We start from the raw sequence: 15,837 nt of genomic DNA on the forward strand, positions 1-15,837 counted from the left end.
CCCCCTCCCCCCTCCCCCTCCCCCCTCCCCCTCCCCCCTCCCCTCTCCCCCCTCCCCCCTCCCCTCTCCCCCCTCCCCTCTCCCCCCTCCCCTCTCCCCCCTCCCCTCTCCCCCTTCCCCTCTCCCCCCCTTCCCTCTCCCCCCTCCCCACCGTGTCCTCTCCCTTCTCCCCACTGAGTATCTGTGTTGTATTTGTCCTTCAGTTTTCGAATCTCCTGGGCACGGTGTACCGCCGTGGGAACCTGAACTTCTCTCTGGATGGGAGCTCGGTGCTCAGCCCGGTGGGGAACCGGATCTCCGTCTTTGACCTAAAGAAGTGAGTGTGTTTGACCTGAGCCTCTCACTGCGTCGGCACCTCCCACAGGGGAAGGAATTCATCAGCATTGCTGCTGATGTTCCAATGCAGGGCAGCTGGATACCAGGTCCCTCTCCCCGGAGGGTGTCCCAGGTCCTAAATAGTCAAATTGTAGTAAGTGGATGAGTACTTTCATCAAGATTCCTTTTATCGTCTAGTAACAATGCATAAAAATGTAACATACATGTTGTACTTTAACTTCTGCTTGCCGTAAGCATTGCTTGTTACCCCATACAATAGGAGAAAGAAAGTCCCTTCAGAGTCACTGAGTGTCCGTGAAGTTACCTTCAGTGCTCCCACAGCCTCTATAGCTGCCAAGATTCCTGTTCGATTCATCGGCAACCTGAGCTTCAGATCCAAGCATGTGACACAATCAGGAAGCTTTCAGTGCCCTATTCCCGGATCTGGTACCTGGTTCCCATGAGCCAGTCTCGAATCACCAAAGTGTTGGGGACTGCAGGGCAAGTGCTGGACAATGGGATTAGTGTCGACTGAAGGAGAATATGGAATTAAAAAATACAATGCTGGAGAAACTCAGCAGGACAAACAGTGTCCTATATATAGCAAAGATGAAGATACATCACCAGTATTTCATTCTTTTTTTAAAATTAAAAAAAAATTTTCTCACTATGAACCATATCAATCAAAATACATACAAACATTTCCCTATTAAATATACACAGTGGCATTTTCTCCCCTTACCTTCCCTCCCTCCTTCCCACCCATTAAACAATGTCATCACACAATGAAAATAAACAAGAAAATTGTGTCATCTACTTTTACACACAGGGTCAGTTCATTTCGTCGTCTTCTCATTCTGTCATTTAGGGGGTGGAGGTCCGCGGTAGGCCCTCTCTGTTGTGTTCCATGTATGGTTCCCAAATTTGTTCAAATTAATGTGACTTTACTTTTTAAATTATATGTTATTTTTCCCAATGGAATACATTTATTCATTTCCATCTACCATTGCTGTACTCTCAGGCTCTCTTCTGATTTCCAAGTGAATATTATACATTTTTTTGCTACTGCCAAGGCTATCATAATAAATCTTTTTTGCACTTCATCCAGTTTGAGGCCTAATTCTTTACCTCTTATATTACTTAGAAGAAAGATCTCTGGATTTTTGGTATGTTGCTTTTTGTGCAGTATTTCATACTGAGGACACCTTGATAAAGTTCACTGTTTGACCTGCTGAGTTTCGTGAACATTGTTTTTACTTCAGCCACAGTGTATGCAGACTTTTGTATTTTACTTGTGGAGCTTGATAGGTGGTCAGCATGTTAAAGTGGATTTATTGTCATATACAGTGTGCATATGCAGCAACATTTTTACTTGCTGCAGCCACACTGACATGCAAGATACAGAAGGTGATGTGACGTGATGTGTGGCAGGGATCAGTGCTGGGTCCACTGTTGTTTGTCATCTGTATTAACATTCTGAATGAGTAAGATTGCTGATGAATCAAAAATTGGCGGCAAAGTGGATAGAGAGATTCTTGTGTAAGATTGCAACGGGATCTGTCTCAACTGGATTTATTGTTGGAGTACATGCATTACATCACATACAACCCTGAGATTCTTTTCCCTGCAGGCCAGGCAGAATTACCATTTATTGACAGTACAAAAAAAAACTAACTTGCATCTTTTCTTGAGTACAAACCATGGCAGGACTGCACACTCCCCTGGGGAGTGTTGTAGAGTGGAAGGAATTAGGGGGACAGGCATAGAATTCCCTCAAGAGGCAACTCTGGTGAATAAGGTGGTGAGGAAGGGGTTTGGCATGATTGACTTCATTGGGTGGGATACTGAGGGTACGAGTTGGGTCTTCATGATGCACCTGCAGAAGGCTTTGGTGAGACCATACTTGGAGGACTGTGTACAGTTCTGGTTACCCAGCTAAGAGGAAGGATGAAAATAAGTTGTAAAAGACCAGGGATGGGAGGGGTCGGATCTTTATTCCTGAGAGGAGGCTGAGGGGTGTCCTTAGAGGTTTATACACAAGAAATAGGAGCAGGAGTCGGCCATCTGGCTCTTCGAGCCTGCTCTGCCATTTAATAAGATACACAGCTGATCTGATGATTGGCTCATCCTCACCTATCTGCCTTTTCCCCATATCCGTTAATTCCCCAACTTAATTCCCCAAAATTTATCCAACCTTGTAGACAACACTTTCCTTATTCAAATATATTCTAATTTGAAAGTATAATCTTCCAAAGCGTGAGCGACAAAATCCCAAATTTAGATCTCTTTAATCCAATAAATCAAACTGGCTGTTACTTTTTAAAAAAACTTTATTTAAAGATTTTATCACAGGAATAAAAAGAAAAATTACATTTAAAGAAAAGATATAAAATAAAATAATATAATTACAATACAACATTAATAACCTAACTTAATTCAACCTAACCCCCCCCCTACATATACAAGAACTAAAAAAAAATCTATATATTAAAAAACCCACCCTTCCCCTCCCCCAAAATAAAGAGTGAATTAGTAAAATTAATAATATGTGTTTAAAAAAAGCACTCACAAAGAAAAAGAAAAATATGACAAATAAAAATAATTAAAAAAAAAAGATTTATCAGATCTAAAATATCACATCTAGGAACATACTTAAATCAAACTTAATTGCATATACTGAACAAATGGAGTCCACTTCAACTTATAAAAAGACATCTTATCTTGAATTGAAAAAAGATATCCTTTCCATAATTAAACAAGACTTCATCTCTAAATACCACCTATCCAAAGTTAGTATATTTCTATCTTTCAAAGTAGACGCTATACATTTCTTGGCCACTGCTAAAGCTAAATAGATAAAAGAAATCTGATAATCATTTAATCCTAAATCAATTAATGATTGCATATTCCCTAATAAAAATATATCAGGATCTAAAACAACACAAATATTATATAATCTATTAAATATAGATTGAATACCTTTCCAAAACTGTTGCAATCGGTCACAGGACCAGACAGTATGTAAAAAAGTACTAGCTGTCTGGTCACAACGAAAACAACAGTCTGACTTACTAAGGCCAAATTTTTAAAATTTTTCTGGTGTTAGATATAATTGATGTATAAAATTATAATTAATCATCGATAATCTAGCATTAATCAATTTCCGAATACGGTTTTGACAAATTTCCATCCAAGCTTCTTCAGCTATTGTAGAACCTAAATCTTTTTCCCATTTCAACTTATCTTTATCCCAATCTTTCTTACTTTCATTTTCTTGTAAAATACAATACAAATCAGATATATACCCCTTTTCTGGTATTGAAAGTACATATTTCTCAAAACTAGTTTTGGGCAATAAAGTCATTTGGCGACCACATATTTGTTTTAGAAATGATCTTAACTGATTGTACACAAATACAGAATTTCCACTAATACCAAATTTCTTTTGTAATTCCTCAAAAGAACAAAAATGTCCTTCAAACTGTGGCTGTTACTTTACATAGTTCTAATTCGTTGATAGAACAGGTAAACATTTTGCATAGCTTCGCAGCAAAACTTTCATAACGGTGAATAACAAAGCATTTATATAAAGATAATTCCTTTAGACTCTACTTAAAAGTTGTCATAACAAAAGCATTAGCTAAAGACTGCTGTAAAACACAAAGATATAGAGAGATAAAAAAGTTTATCGAGAAACAAATTTAAAGAAAAATTTCTCGTGCTCATACTTCCTTCACATCTTGAAGAAAAAGAATAAGCAGTTAGTCTGGGTAGATATTATGTCATAATACATCGTAGTCATAGTTCTCTTAAAGAGACAGGCAAAATTAACTAAGAATCAAAAACACAAGGTTTTAACCTTTACAAACCTACTCTTAAATATATTTTCTGAGGTCACATCACTGCTTCAATGGGCAGTGAATTCCACCCTCTGAGAAAAGCAGTTCCTCCTCATCTCCATCCTAAATTTACTTCCCTGGATCTTGAGGCTATGTTCCCTCGTTCTGGTCTCCCCCACCAATGGAAACAACTTACCTTAGTGTATGCTTTCAGTCTTTTTCTCAGGGTAGATAATTCGAGAACTCAAGCGCATGGGTTTAAGGTGAGATAGGGGAGATTTAAGAGGGAGCTGAAGGTACATTTTTTCCCCCAGAGGGTAGTCTGTGTGTGGAGTGAGCTGCCAGAGAAAGCCACAGAACTGGGGACAAATCAAGTCATCACCTTTTTATTGTTCATACTTGATTGCATGGTGAAGACAAGATAGCGTTTCTCCAGGACCACGGAGCATATTTACATAAATATAAGTTGGAAGTGAAACACATTAAAGTATTAAGACATATACAGTAACAGTCCACGGTACACTATCTGCATCTTTTCTGGGAGTTCAGAAGCCTGATGGCTTGGGGGGGGGGAAGCTGTTGCCCAATCTGGTCGTAAGGGCCCGAGTGCTACAGTACCTCCTACTAGGTGGTAGAAGGGAGGACAGTTTACATGAGGGGTTTGTGGAGTCCTTCACAATGTTTATTGCCTTTCACTTGCATCAAGTGTTGTAAATGTCCTTCATGGTAGGAAGAGAGCCCCCAATGATCTTTTCAGGTGACTTCACTATCCCCTGCAGGGTCTTGCGGTCCAAGGTGGTACAGCTTCCAAACTAGGAGGTGATGCAGTTGCACAGGATGCTCTTGATACATCCTCTGTAGAAAGTAGTGAGGATGGAGGGTGGGAGACGAACTTTCCTCGGCCTTTGCGGGAAGTAGAGATGTTGCTGGGATTTCTTGGCTATGGAGCTTGTGTTAAGGGACCATGCGAGGTTCTCCGCCACAAGCACTCCAAGGAACTTGATACTCTTGATAACCTCAATGGCGGAGCCATCAATGGTCAGCGGACCGTGGGTCTCCCCGGGCTCTCTTTAAGTCGACAACCATCTCATTTGTTTTTTTAACGTTCAGATACAGGTTGTTGGCTGTACACCAGTCAGTTAGTGACTGCACCTCATCTCTGTACGCTGACTCATCATTCTTACTGATCAGGCCCATCATGGTTGTGTCATCAGCGAACTTAATGATGTGGTTCGAGTTGTGTTTAGTTGCACAGTCATGGGTCAACAGAGTGAACAGCAATGGACTAAGCACACAGCCTTGGCAGGGTCCCTGTGCTCAGTGTGAGGGTCTTGGAAGTGCTGTTACTGATCCGGACTGCCTGAGGTCTCCCAAACAGGAAGTTAGGAATCCAATTGCAGAGGGAGGTGTTTAGACCCAGCAGCTCAACTTCCTTATCAGGTACTGAGGTATGATTGTGTTGAATACTGAGTTGAAGGCGATGAACAGCATTCTAACATACGAGTCCTTGTTTTCCTGGTGGGTGAGGGCTAGATGAAGGTCTGTGGCGATGGTATAATCCGTAGAGTGGTTGGGCCTGTAGGCGAACTGCAGGGGGTCTAGTAACAGGGGCAGCAGGAGCTTGATGTGCTTCATGTTGATGGATGTGTGTGCGACAGGGCAGGACACAGATGACTTCTTCAGCATGGGGACAATGGTGGCAGCTTTGAAGCACTTTGGGACCACGGGGCTTCTCAGGAAGATGTTAAATATGTCAGAGAGAACATCCACTACCTGAACCGCCCGCGCATTCCCTGAGCACTCTGAATGGAATGTTATCCAGTCCAGCAGCTCTCTCTTCATGTCAGCTGCTGTAAGATACAGCACCTGGTCATTTGGAAGAGAGGTGGTCTTTGCTGCAACGTTGTTTTTCGCCTCAAAGCCCGCATAGAAACTGTTCAGTGCATCTGGGAGGGAGGCATTACCACCACAAGCAGATGGTGTGGCCTTGGATACCCTTCCACATGCGTCACTGTCCAAGAAGTGACTGAATGCACTGGGCATGTGCATGCTTTGCTTCCCTGATGAGAAATTAGGCTTTGGGGTGGAATAATGGTCAGGAAGTGTTTGGAAGGATATGGATCAAATGCAGGCGAGTGGGATTAGTCTAGTCTGAGTTGGGCCGAAGGGCCTGATGGACTGTGAGAGGAGTGAAACACAAAAGTCTGCAAACTCTGTGATTGTAGTAAAAATACACATAGATGCTGGAGGAACTCATCCAGTCTTTCAGCATCCATAGGAGACAAAGATATATTGCCGATGTTTTAGGCCTGAGCCCTTCAAGGAATAAACAGAATGAGCAAAAATCAGGAAATCACAGAATAGAGACAGTGCTGGCTGGGCAGGGGGGTCCAGGCCAACATAAGGTGTTCAGTGGATATGATAAGGAGAGAGGTGAGAATTGATTTTGTTTTTGTGAAAGGGAAAAGGGAGAGAGACAGAGCTAGGGGAAGGCATCAGGATAAGTGTGGGGGTGGGGAGGGTGTCATGAAAGCCAGAGAAGTCGATATTAATGCTATCCAGTTGCAGGATGCCCAGTAGGAAGATGAGGTGTTGTTCCTCCAATTTGAGGATGGTCTCAGTCTGGCAGAGAGTGATACCACAGACAGACATGTCAGCAAGGCAATGGGATGGGGAATTGAAATGGGTGGCAGCTGGGAGATCCACACTATTGTGGTGAACAGAGCTGAGGTGCTCAACAGAGTGATCTCCCAGTCTGTGCCCAGTCTGTCTGATGTAGAAGAGACCACAATGGGAGCACCAGATACAGTAGACAACCCCTGCAATTCACAAGTGAAATGTCGCTTCACTTGGAAGGACTTTTTGGGGCTCTGAATGGTGATGAAGGAGAAGGTGTGGGCGCAAGTGGAGCATCTCCTGCGGTCACAGGGGTAGGTCCCAAAGGGACGATTGGTGGGGAGGGAGGGGTGGATAAGGGAGTCACGGAGGGAGTGATCCCTGCAGAAGGTGGAGCGGAGGAAGGATGAGACTGGATGGTGGAGCTGTTGTCATCCTAGTGAAGGAGATGACAGTCTCCTCTTGACCACTTCACCTCAGTTGCTTGAAATCCAGGCACTGCAAACGGATGGGACTTGATGGAGAGGATGATTGAGGGAGGGAGGAGGTGGATGGGAGCCGGATACTGCTTGAGTGGAGAGGCTGAAACCAACTGGAAATGTCTCTGACCCCACTCCTCATTTTGTCTGCTGCAGCAACAAATCGGAGACACTGCCGTTTGCTTTGGGCCGGAACATTGCGTGTGTGGGACAGTCTCCTAATGGGAACCTGGCCATCCTCATTGATGAAGGTGAGGCTCTGCTCCCAGCCCTCCCTGTATCCGTGTACCTCCTTCTTGCACTTCTGACCCCTTTCCCTCACCCACTGACCTGCCTGTTACATTCAATCTCCAACCCCATCAATCCTCCCCCACCATGCCCCCTCTCCCCCCGCCGTGCCCCCTCTCCCCCGCCGTGCCCCCTCTCCCCCGCCGTGCCCCCTCTCCCCCGCCGTGCCCCCTCTCCCCCGCCGTGCCCCCTCTCCCCCGCCGTGCCCCCTCTCCCCCGCCGTGCCCCCCTCTCCCCCCCGCCGTGCCCCCTCTCCCCCGCGCGCCCCCCTCTCCCCCGCCGCCCCCCCTCTCCCCCGCCGCCCCCCCTCTCCCCCGCCGCCCCCCTCCCCTCTCCCCCGCCGCCCCCCCCTCTCCCCCGCCGCCCCCCCTCTCCCCCGCCGCCCCCCCCTCCCCCGCCGCCGCCCCCCTCTCCCCCGCCGCCCCCCCTCTCCCCCGCCGCCCCTCGCCCCCCTCTCCCCCGCCGCCCCCCCTCTCCCCCGCCGCCCCCCCCTCTCCCCCCGCCGCCCCCCCTCTCCCCCGCCGCCCCCCCTCTCCCCCGCCGCCCCCCCCTCTCCCCCGCCGCCCCCCCCTCTCCCCCCGCCGCCCCCCCCTCTCCCCCGCCGCCCCCCCTCTCCCCCGCCGCCCCCCCTCTCCCCCGCCGCCCCCCCCTCTCCCCCGCCGCCCCCCCCTCTCCCCCGCCGCCCCCCCTCTCCCCCGCCGCCCCCCCTCTCCCCCCGCCGCCCCCCTCTCCCCGCCGCCCCCCTCTCCCCCGCCGCCCCCCCTCTCCCCCGCCGCCCCCCCTCTCCCCCCGCCGCCCCCCTCTCCCCGCCGCCCCCCTCTCCCCCGCCGCCCCCCCTCTCCCCCGCCGCCCCCCTCTCCCCGCCGCCCCCCCTCTCCCCCGCCGCCCCCCCTCTCCCCCGCCGCCCCCCCTCTCCCCCGCCGCCCCCCCTCTCCCCCGCCGCCCCCCCTCTCCCCCGCCGCCCCCCCTCTCCCCCGCCGCCCCCCCCTCTCCCCCGCCGCCCCCCCTCTCCCCCCGCCGCCCCCCCTCTCCCCCGCCGCCCCCCCTCTCCCCCGCCGCCCCCCCTCTCCCCCGCCGCCCCCCCCTCTCCCCCGCCGCCGCCCCCCCTCTCCCCCGCCGCCCCCCCTCTCCCCCGCCGCCCCCCCTCTCCCCCGCCGCCCCCCCTCTCCCCCGCCGCCCCCCCTCTCCCCCGCCGCCCCCCCCTCTCCCCCGCCGCCCCCCCCTCTCCCCCGCCGCCCCCCCCTCTCCCCCGCGCCCCCCCCTCTCCCCCGCCGCCCCCCCTCTCCCCGCCGCCCCCCCTCTCCCCGCCGCCCCCCCCCGCCGCCCCCCCTCTCCCCCGCCGCCGCCCCCTCCTCCCGCCCGCCGCCCCCCCTCTCCCCCGCCTCGCCCTCCTCCTTCCCCTACGCTCCCCACTCCACCAGCCCCCCACTACCTCCCATCATCCCCCTCCTGTACTGACTCCTACCTGTGTCTCCCACAGTTGGAGCAGCCGTGCTCGGTTAGCCTACTCCGAAAAGCGCGTAGCTATTCATCCATCGTGCACATTCTCTCCCGAGTGGCAGTCAGCTCACACTACCCCACCTTCATCCAGTGGTAGAGCTCAAGGCCCCAGGCTGTGACTGCGCGCTGTCTGTGTCCCAGTCTGGGTCTCTGGCTGACCAGGTTCCTTTGTGAAACATAAAAGTCTGCAGATGCTATGATTACAGTAACAATGCAGATACGCTGGAGGAGTTCAGCAGGTCTCGCAACATCCGAAGGAGGTAAAGGTATATAACCAATGTTTCAGCTTTATCCCTTCCTCAAGGAATGAGTATAAAGGAGCAGGCACATGAATTAAAAGGCTGGGGTTAAGGTAAGAAACGAGAGGGGGAAGGAGCACAGATCAACTCCTTTGCTCTGCTCCTCCTGTCATTTACTTACACTCTGTCCACAGGGCCATCTTGGAATTTGAGAGTTGGCACGTTCTGAGGCGGGGATAAAACGGTGGTCAGGCTGTAGTTGGTGTACCATGGATGATTCTGTTTGTCAGCAGCGATGTGGCAGCAACATTGAGAGTACAGAAGAGAATCATGGGCTCCTTGGCTGCTGGAAATCAACGGATGATGTGTGACCTGCTGAGTTTCCACACCAACTCTGTGTACTTCCTTCTCCAATCAGAGAGTGGCACATCTCCCTGTGACCTTTCCATAATCACCACAGCTTTCTCTTCCACCCTCCCACCTGTACCTGCATGTTATCTCTTACCTGTTGGCCTCACCTTTCCCTCACTTTTGATTCAAGCATCTGCCTGATTTTTGACATTCCTGCTGAAGGACTTAGGCCTGAAATATCGACTGCCTTTTACCTCCCATGTTACCTGCTGGGTTTCCCCAGCACTCCTGAGCATTGCACTCTACCTCAGAATATGAAGGTTTTGTGTTCACCTTGAATCTGGGGGTACATGATCTCACCCTGATGGGAGTGGGGGGGGTGGTGAGGAGAGTGTGGCCAGGGTGGGATAAGTCTTTCAGCTGCTTTTCCATGGCAGCAGGTGGTGTGGAAAGTTTCGATGGAAGGGAGACTTCAAGATGCTTGGACTACAGTCCTAGGGAGGGTGCTGAGGCGGCTTATTCTATGACTGTCTGTGCAACACAGACCTGTTGCACAGGTGTTTCTATGAGATGTGGGGCAACGATTTAGAATGAGTGTTTGAATCGCCAAGCTGAGGAAGGCCAGGGTGTGAACATTGGCTTCCTGCTGTGTGATCAAGATCGCAGGCCTCGGGCTGAGTGAGGTCATGGTTGTCCCTCCCTGTTCCACAGGCGGTTTGTGGTGTCGAAAGAGAACGTCGTACTGATGTACCATGCTCCTGGGAAGGACTGCCAGTTCAACCCCTTCGTTCTAGACAAGACCTACTATGGCCCCTATGATGAGACTACCTGCATCGACTGGACCGCTGACTCGAAGTAATTAGACAAGACCTACTATGGCCCCTATGATGAGACTACCTGCATCGACTGGACCGCTGACTCGAAGTAAGGCGAAGCGGAATCATTCACCGCTGGCCCAGTCGATGCTGAGTTGGGGAGGGAGAGAGATCACGGCTTGTTCAGTGGTGGGTGGGTGAGAAATACAGATCGGAGGGAAAGGCCCCTCACCCACTGGCGCTCCTCCTCCCTCACCCCCCGTGGTCCAGCTTCCTGTCCCTCCCCCCTTCCTCAGCACTACCCTTTTTGCTTTGTGGCGGTAGATCAATACTGTCCCTTTACAATTCTTAATTCAGAAGTTACAATTCTACATTAGACTACAATTCAGGTGATTCACACAAAACATACTTTACAAACTGAAAGTCGAGGTGTATTGCTCCCCACCATTGCCTCTATGCATTTTCCAACTATGCATTCTCATCTTCCAGTGATGTGTGAAAGAATTTCTGGCCACAGGGGTCATTGAAGTCGCAGGCCCAGCACGACTCCTGTGGGGCCCAGCACGACTCCTGTGGGGCCCAGCACGACTCCTGTGGGGCCCAGCACGACTCCTGTGGGGCCCAGCACGACTCCTGTGGGGCCCAGCACGACTCCTGTGGGGCCCAGCACGACTCCTGTGGGGCCCAGCACGACTCCTGTGGGGCCCAGCACGACTCCTGTGGGGCCCAGCACGACTCCTGTGGGGCCCAGCACGACTCCTGTGGGGCCCAGCACGACTCCTGTGGGGCCCAGCACGACTCCTGTGGGGCCCAGCACGACTCCTGTGGGGCCCAGCACGACTCCTGTGGGGCCCAGCACGACTCCTGTGGGGCCCAGCACGACTCCTGTGGGGCCCAGCACGACTCCTGTGGGGCCCAGCACGACTCCTGTGGGGCCCAGCACGACTCCTGTGGGGCCCAGCACGACTCCTGTGGGGCCCAGCACGACTCCTGTGGGGCCCAGCACGACTCCTGTGGGGCCCAGCACGACTCCTGTGGGGCCCAGCACGACTCCTGTGGGGCCCAGCACGACTCCTGTGGGGCCCAGCACGACTCCTGTGGGGCCCAGCACGACTCCTGTGGGGCCCAGCACGACTCCTGTGGGGCCCAGCACGACTCCTGTGGGGCCCAGCACGACTCCTGTGGGGCCCAGCACGACTCCTGTGGGGCCCAGCACGACTCCTGTGGGGCCCAGCACGACTCCTGTGGGGCCCAGCACGACTCCTGTGGGGCCCAGCACGACTCCTGTGGGGCCCAGCACGACTCCTGTGGGGCCCAGCACGACTCCTGTGGGGCCCAGCACGACTCCTGTGGGGCCCAGCACGACTCCTGTGGGGCCCAGCACGACTCCTGTGGGGCCCAGCACGACTCCTGTGGGGCCCAGCACGACTCCTGTGGGGCCCAGCACGACTCCTGTGGGGCCCAGCACGACTCCTGTGGGGCCCAGCACGACTCCTGTGGGGCCCAGCACGACTCCTGTGGGGCCCAGCACGACTCCTGTGGGGCCCAGCACGACTCCTGTGGGGCCCAGCACGACTCCTGTGGGGCCCAGCACGACTCCTGTGGGGCCCAGCACGACTCCTGTGGGGCCCAGCACGACTCCTGTGGGGCCCAGCACGACTCCTGTGGGGCCCAGCACGACTCCTGTGGGGCCCAGCACGACTCCTGTGGGGCCCAGCACGACTCCTGTGGGGCCCAGCACGACTCCTGTGGGGCCCAGCACGACTCCTGTGGGGCCCAGCACGACTCCTGTGGGGCCCAGCACGACTCCTGTGGGGCCCAGCACGACTCCTGTGGGGCCCAGCACGACTCCTGTGGGGCCCAGCACGACTCCTGTGGGGCCCAGCACGACTCCTGTGGGGCCCAGCACGACTCCTGTGGGGCCCAGCACGACTCCTGTGGGGCCCAGCACGACTCCTGTGGGGCCCAGCACGACTCCTGTGGGGCCCAGCACGACTCCTGTGGGGCCAGCACGACTCCTGTGGGGCCCAGCACGACTCCTGTGGGGCCCAGCACGACTCCTGTGGGGCCCAGCACGACTCCTGTGGGGCCCAGCACGACTCCTGTGGGGCCCAGCACGACTCCTGTGGGGCCCAGCACGACTCCTGTGGGGCCCAGCACGACTCCTGTGGGGCCCAGCACGACTCCTGTGGGGCCCAGCACGACTCCTGTGGGGCCCAGCACGACTCCTGTGGGGCCCAGCACGACTCCTGTGGGGCCCAGCACGACTCCTGTGGGGCCCAGCACGACTCCTGTGGGGCCCAGCACGACTCCTGTGGGGCCCAGCACGACTCCTGTGGGGCCCAGCACGACTCCTGTGGGGCCCAGCACGACTCCTGTGGGGCCCAGCACGACTCCTGTGGGGCCCAGCACGACTCCTGTGGGGCCCAGCACGACTCCTGTGGGGCCCAGCACGACTCCTGTGGGGCCCAGCACGACTCCTGTGGGGCCCAGCACGACTCCTGTGGGGCCCAGCACGACTCCTGTGGGGCCCAGCACGACTCCTGTGGGGCCCAGCACGACTCCTGTGGGGCCCAGCACGACTCCTGTGGGGCCCAGCACGACTCCTGTGGGGCCCAGCACGACTCCTGTGGGGCCCAGCACGACTCCTGTGGGGCCCAGCACGACTCCTGTGGGGCCCAGCACGACTCCTGTGGGGCCCAGCACGACTCCTGTGGGGCCCAGCACGACTCCTGTGGGGCCCAGCACGACTCCTGTGGGGCCCAGCACGACTCCTGTGGGGCCCAGCACGACTCCTGTGGGGCCCAGCACGACTCCTGTGGGGCCCAGCACGACTCCTGTGGGGCCCAGCACGACTCCTGTGGGGCCCAGCACGACTCCTGTGGGGCCCAGCACGACTCCTGTGGGGCCCAGCACGGACTCCTGTGGGGCCCAGCACGACTCCTGTGGGGCCCAGCACGACTCCTGTGGGGCCCAGCACGACTCCTGTGGGGCCCAGCACGACTCCTGTGGGGCCCAGCACGACTCCTGTGGGGCCCAGCACGACTCCTGTGGGGCCCAGCACGACTCCTGTGGGGCCCAGCACGACTCCTGTGGGGCCCAGCACGACTCCTGTGGGGCCCAGCACGACTCCTGTGGGGCCCAGCACGACTCCTGTGGGGCCCAGGTCTTTCGGAAAAAGAGTCTGGCATATTTATCAAAAACAAAGTAGATCACTGTATAAAAAAATAGTCCACAACAGGAGAGTGCAAGTCTCAGGTTGATTGAAGACCAACTAACTCAGTCCTCCTCGGAGCACACCATCCCGTATTCCCCACATTGAATTGAGAGTCTGAGATGTGAGTCCTTCATCTGGCCGATGAGATAGCGGAGTGATGAACGGAAATCCCTGAACGCTTTGTGAACTGTCTCCCTGGCAATTCCCCAAACATCTCGAAGGTGATGCTGAAACACCCAGGCCTTTGAGAAGCCATTGAAAAGTTATCAACGACCAACTGCCGAGCTTATCAGTGATGAACCAGCAGTGGAGTCACCGATGTTAAACTTTTAACAAGCAAATTAGATAAAAGTTGGTAGTTCTGCGGTAGAGAAATCCATCCTGGCAAACTGCCAGCTAATTGCTGGAATTGCATAGATGGAGACAGCAGAGCTTACTCACAAGCAGCAGACTTCTGAATAAGGTATCTGCCCGAGTACTTCCACACAACACGCACACAAATCCTCTTTCTATTCAAATCCCATTTTAATTATTTTAACTTTCTCCGTCTTCCTGGCTGTGCGGACCATGACTTCTGCACTGCCCCTCCCACAGTGTGTTCTCCTTCATTACTGCCCCTTCCTCGGACATGCCCAGGATAGTTGTGGTGTCCATGGGCCTGTGTTTCTTCTGGTATCCCCCCATGGGGGACCCTGGTCGTCAGGATGCCCTCCACCTTGTCAACCTCAGAGCTCTGACTGCCGGTTCCATAGGTGTTTTGCGGTGGGCAGCAAAGACAGCAGTACCTGGGTGTTTGGAGCGGAGCGCTGGACCAACCTCATTTATTACTCTCTCGGGGGCCACAAGGATGCCATAGTTGGCTGCTTCTTTGAAGCTGACAGCCTGGATGTAAGTTTTCCCACCTCCTACTTCCCAGGCACACTGTCCCCCACCCCACCTCTGTCCCCCACCCCACCTCTGTCCCCCCACCCCACCTCTGTCCCCCACCCCACCTCTGTCCCCCACCCCACCTCTGTCCCCACCCCCACCTCTGTCCCCCACCCCACCTCTGTCCCCCACCCCACCTCTGTCCCCCACCCCACCTCTGTCCCCCACCCCACCTCTGTCCCCCACCCCACCTCTGTCCCCCACCCCACCTCTGTCCCCCACCCCACCTCTGTCCCCCTCCGTCCCCCCCACCACCTCTGTCCTCCCCCCATGTCCCATCCTTCCTCCTTGCCCCAAACCGTCTTCTCTCCCAACCCCGTCTCCCCCTGCCTCAGCCCCCTCCCTGGCCCTCTGTGAACCCCTGACAGACTTTTTGTGCCATAGATCTATACGCTGAGCCAGGATGCCACGCTGTGTATGTGGCAGTGCGACACAGAGCCACAGGGGCTCATCCCACCTGTCCTCAAGGCCAAGGGAGAGATGATCGGGGCCAATGACGACAGCGACCCACAGCGGAAGGCCGAAGAGGTCCATGGAAAGGTGGGCCCGGAGCAAGAACGAGCTGGCAAGGTCAAATACACCCGCATCGCCAAGTGAGGGACTTCCCGGCACCGTTTCTCTGAGTGTCCACTCTGTTCAAGCCACACCCTGCTCCCCTTCCCCCCCGCTCCCCCTTCCCCCCCGCTCCCCATCCCCCCCGCTCCCCTTCCCCCCCGCTCCCCTTCCCCCCCGCTCCCCTTCCCCCCTGCTCCCCTTCCCCCCCGCTCCCCTTCCCCCCCGCTCCCCTTCCCCCCGCTCCCCTTCCCCCCCGCTCCCCTTCCCCCCCGCTCCCCTTCCCCCCCGCTCCCTCCCCCCCGCTCCCCTTCCCCCCCGCTCCCCTTCCCCCCCGCTCCCCTTCCCCCCCGCTCCCCTTCCCCCCCGCTCCCCTTCCCCCCCGCTCCCCTTCCCCCCCGCTCCCCTTCCCCCCGCTCCCCTTCCCCCCCGCTCCCTTACCCCCCGCTCCCCTTCCCCACCGCTCCCCTTCCCCCTCGCTCCCCTTCCCCCCCGCTCCCCTTCCCCTACGCTCCCCTTCCCCGCTCCCCTCCCCCCCGCTCCCCTCCCCCCCGCTCCCCTCCCCCCCGCTCCCCTCCCCCCGCTCCCCTCCCCCCGCTCCCCTCCCCCCGCTCCCCTCCCCCCGCTCCCCTCCCCCCGCTCCCCGCTCCCCTCCCCCCCGCTCCCCTCCCCCCCGCTCCCCTCCCCCCCGCTCCCTCC

At 55.4% G+C, this 15,837-nt stretch overlaps 1 protein-coding gene across 1 annotated transcript in view; it reads left to right on the plus strand.

Moving 5' to 3' along the window:
• pwp2h (PWP2 small subunit processome component) overlaps positions 1-15,837 on the plus strand; it is a 39,060-nt gene that overhangs the window by 2,888 nt on the left and 20,335 nt on the right. Inside the window, exons 3-8 of the mRNA XM_069892431.1 lie at positions 204-316; positions 7,406-7,682; positions 9,018-9,130; positions 10,339-10,482; positions 14,412-14,547; positions 14,971-15,179. Coding sequence (XP_069748532.1) covers positions 204-316; positions 7,406-7,682; positions 9,018-9,130; positions 10,339-10,482; positions 14,412-14,547; positions 14,971-15,179 — 992 coding nt within the window. The remainder of the gene's footprint in view (positions 1-203; positions 317-7,405; positions 7,683-9,017; positions 9,131-10,338; positions 10,483-14,411; positions 14,548-14,970; positions 15,180-15,837) is intronic.

The sequence above is a fragment of the Narcine bancroftii genome, chromosome 7 (genome assembly GCF_036971445.1).
Source record: "Narcine bancroftii isolate sNarBan1 chromosome 7, sNarBan1.hap1, whole genome shotgun sequence".
In the NCBI taxonomy this organism is placed as follows: Eukaryota; Metazoa; Chordata; class Chondrichthyes; order Torpediniformes; family Narcinidae; genus Narcine; species Narcine bancroftii.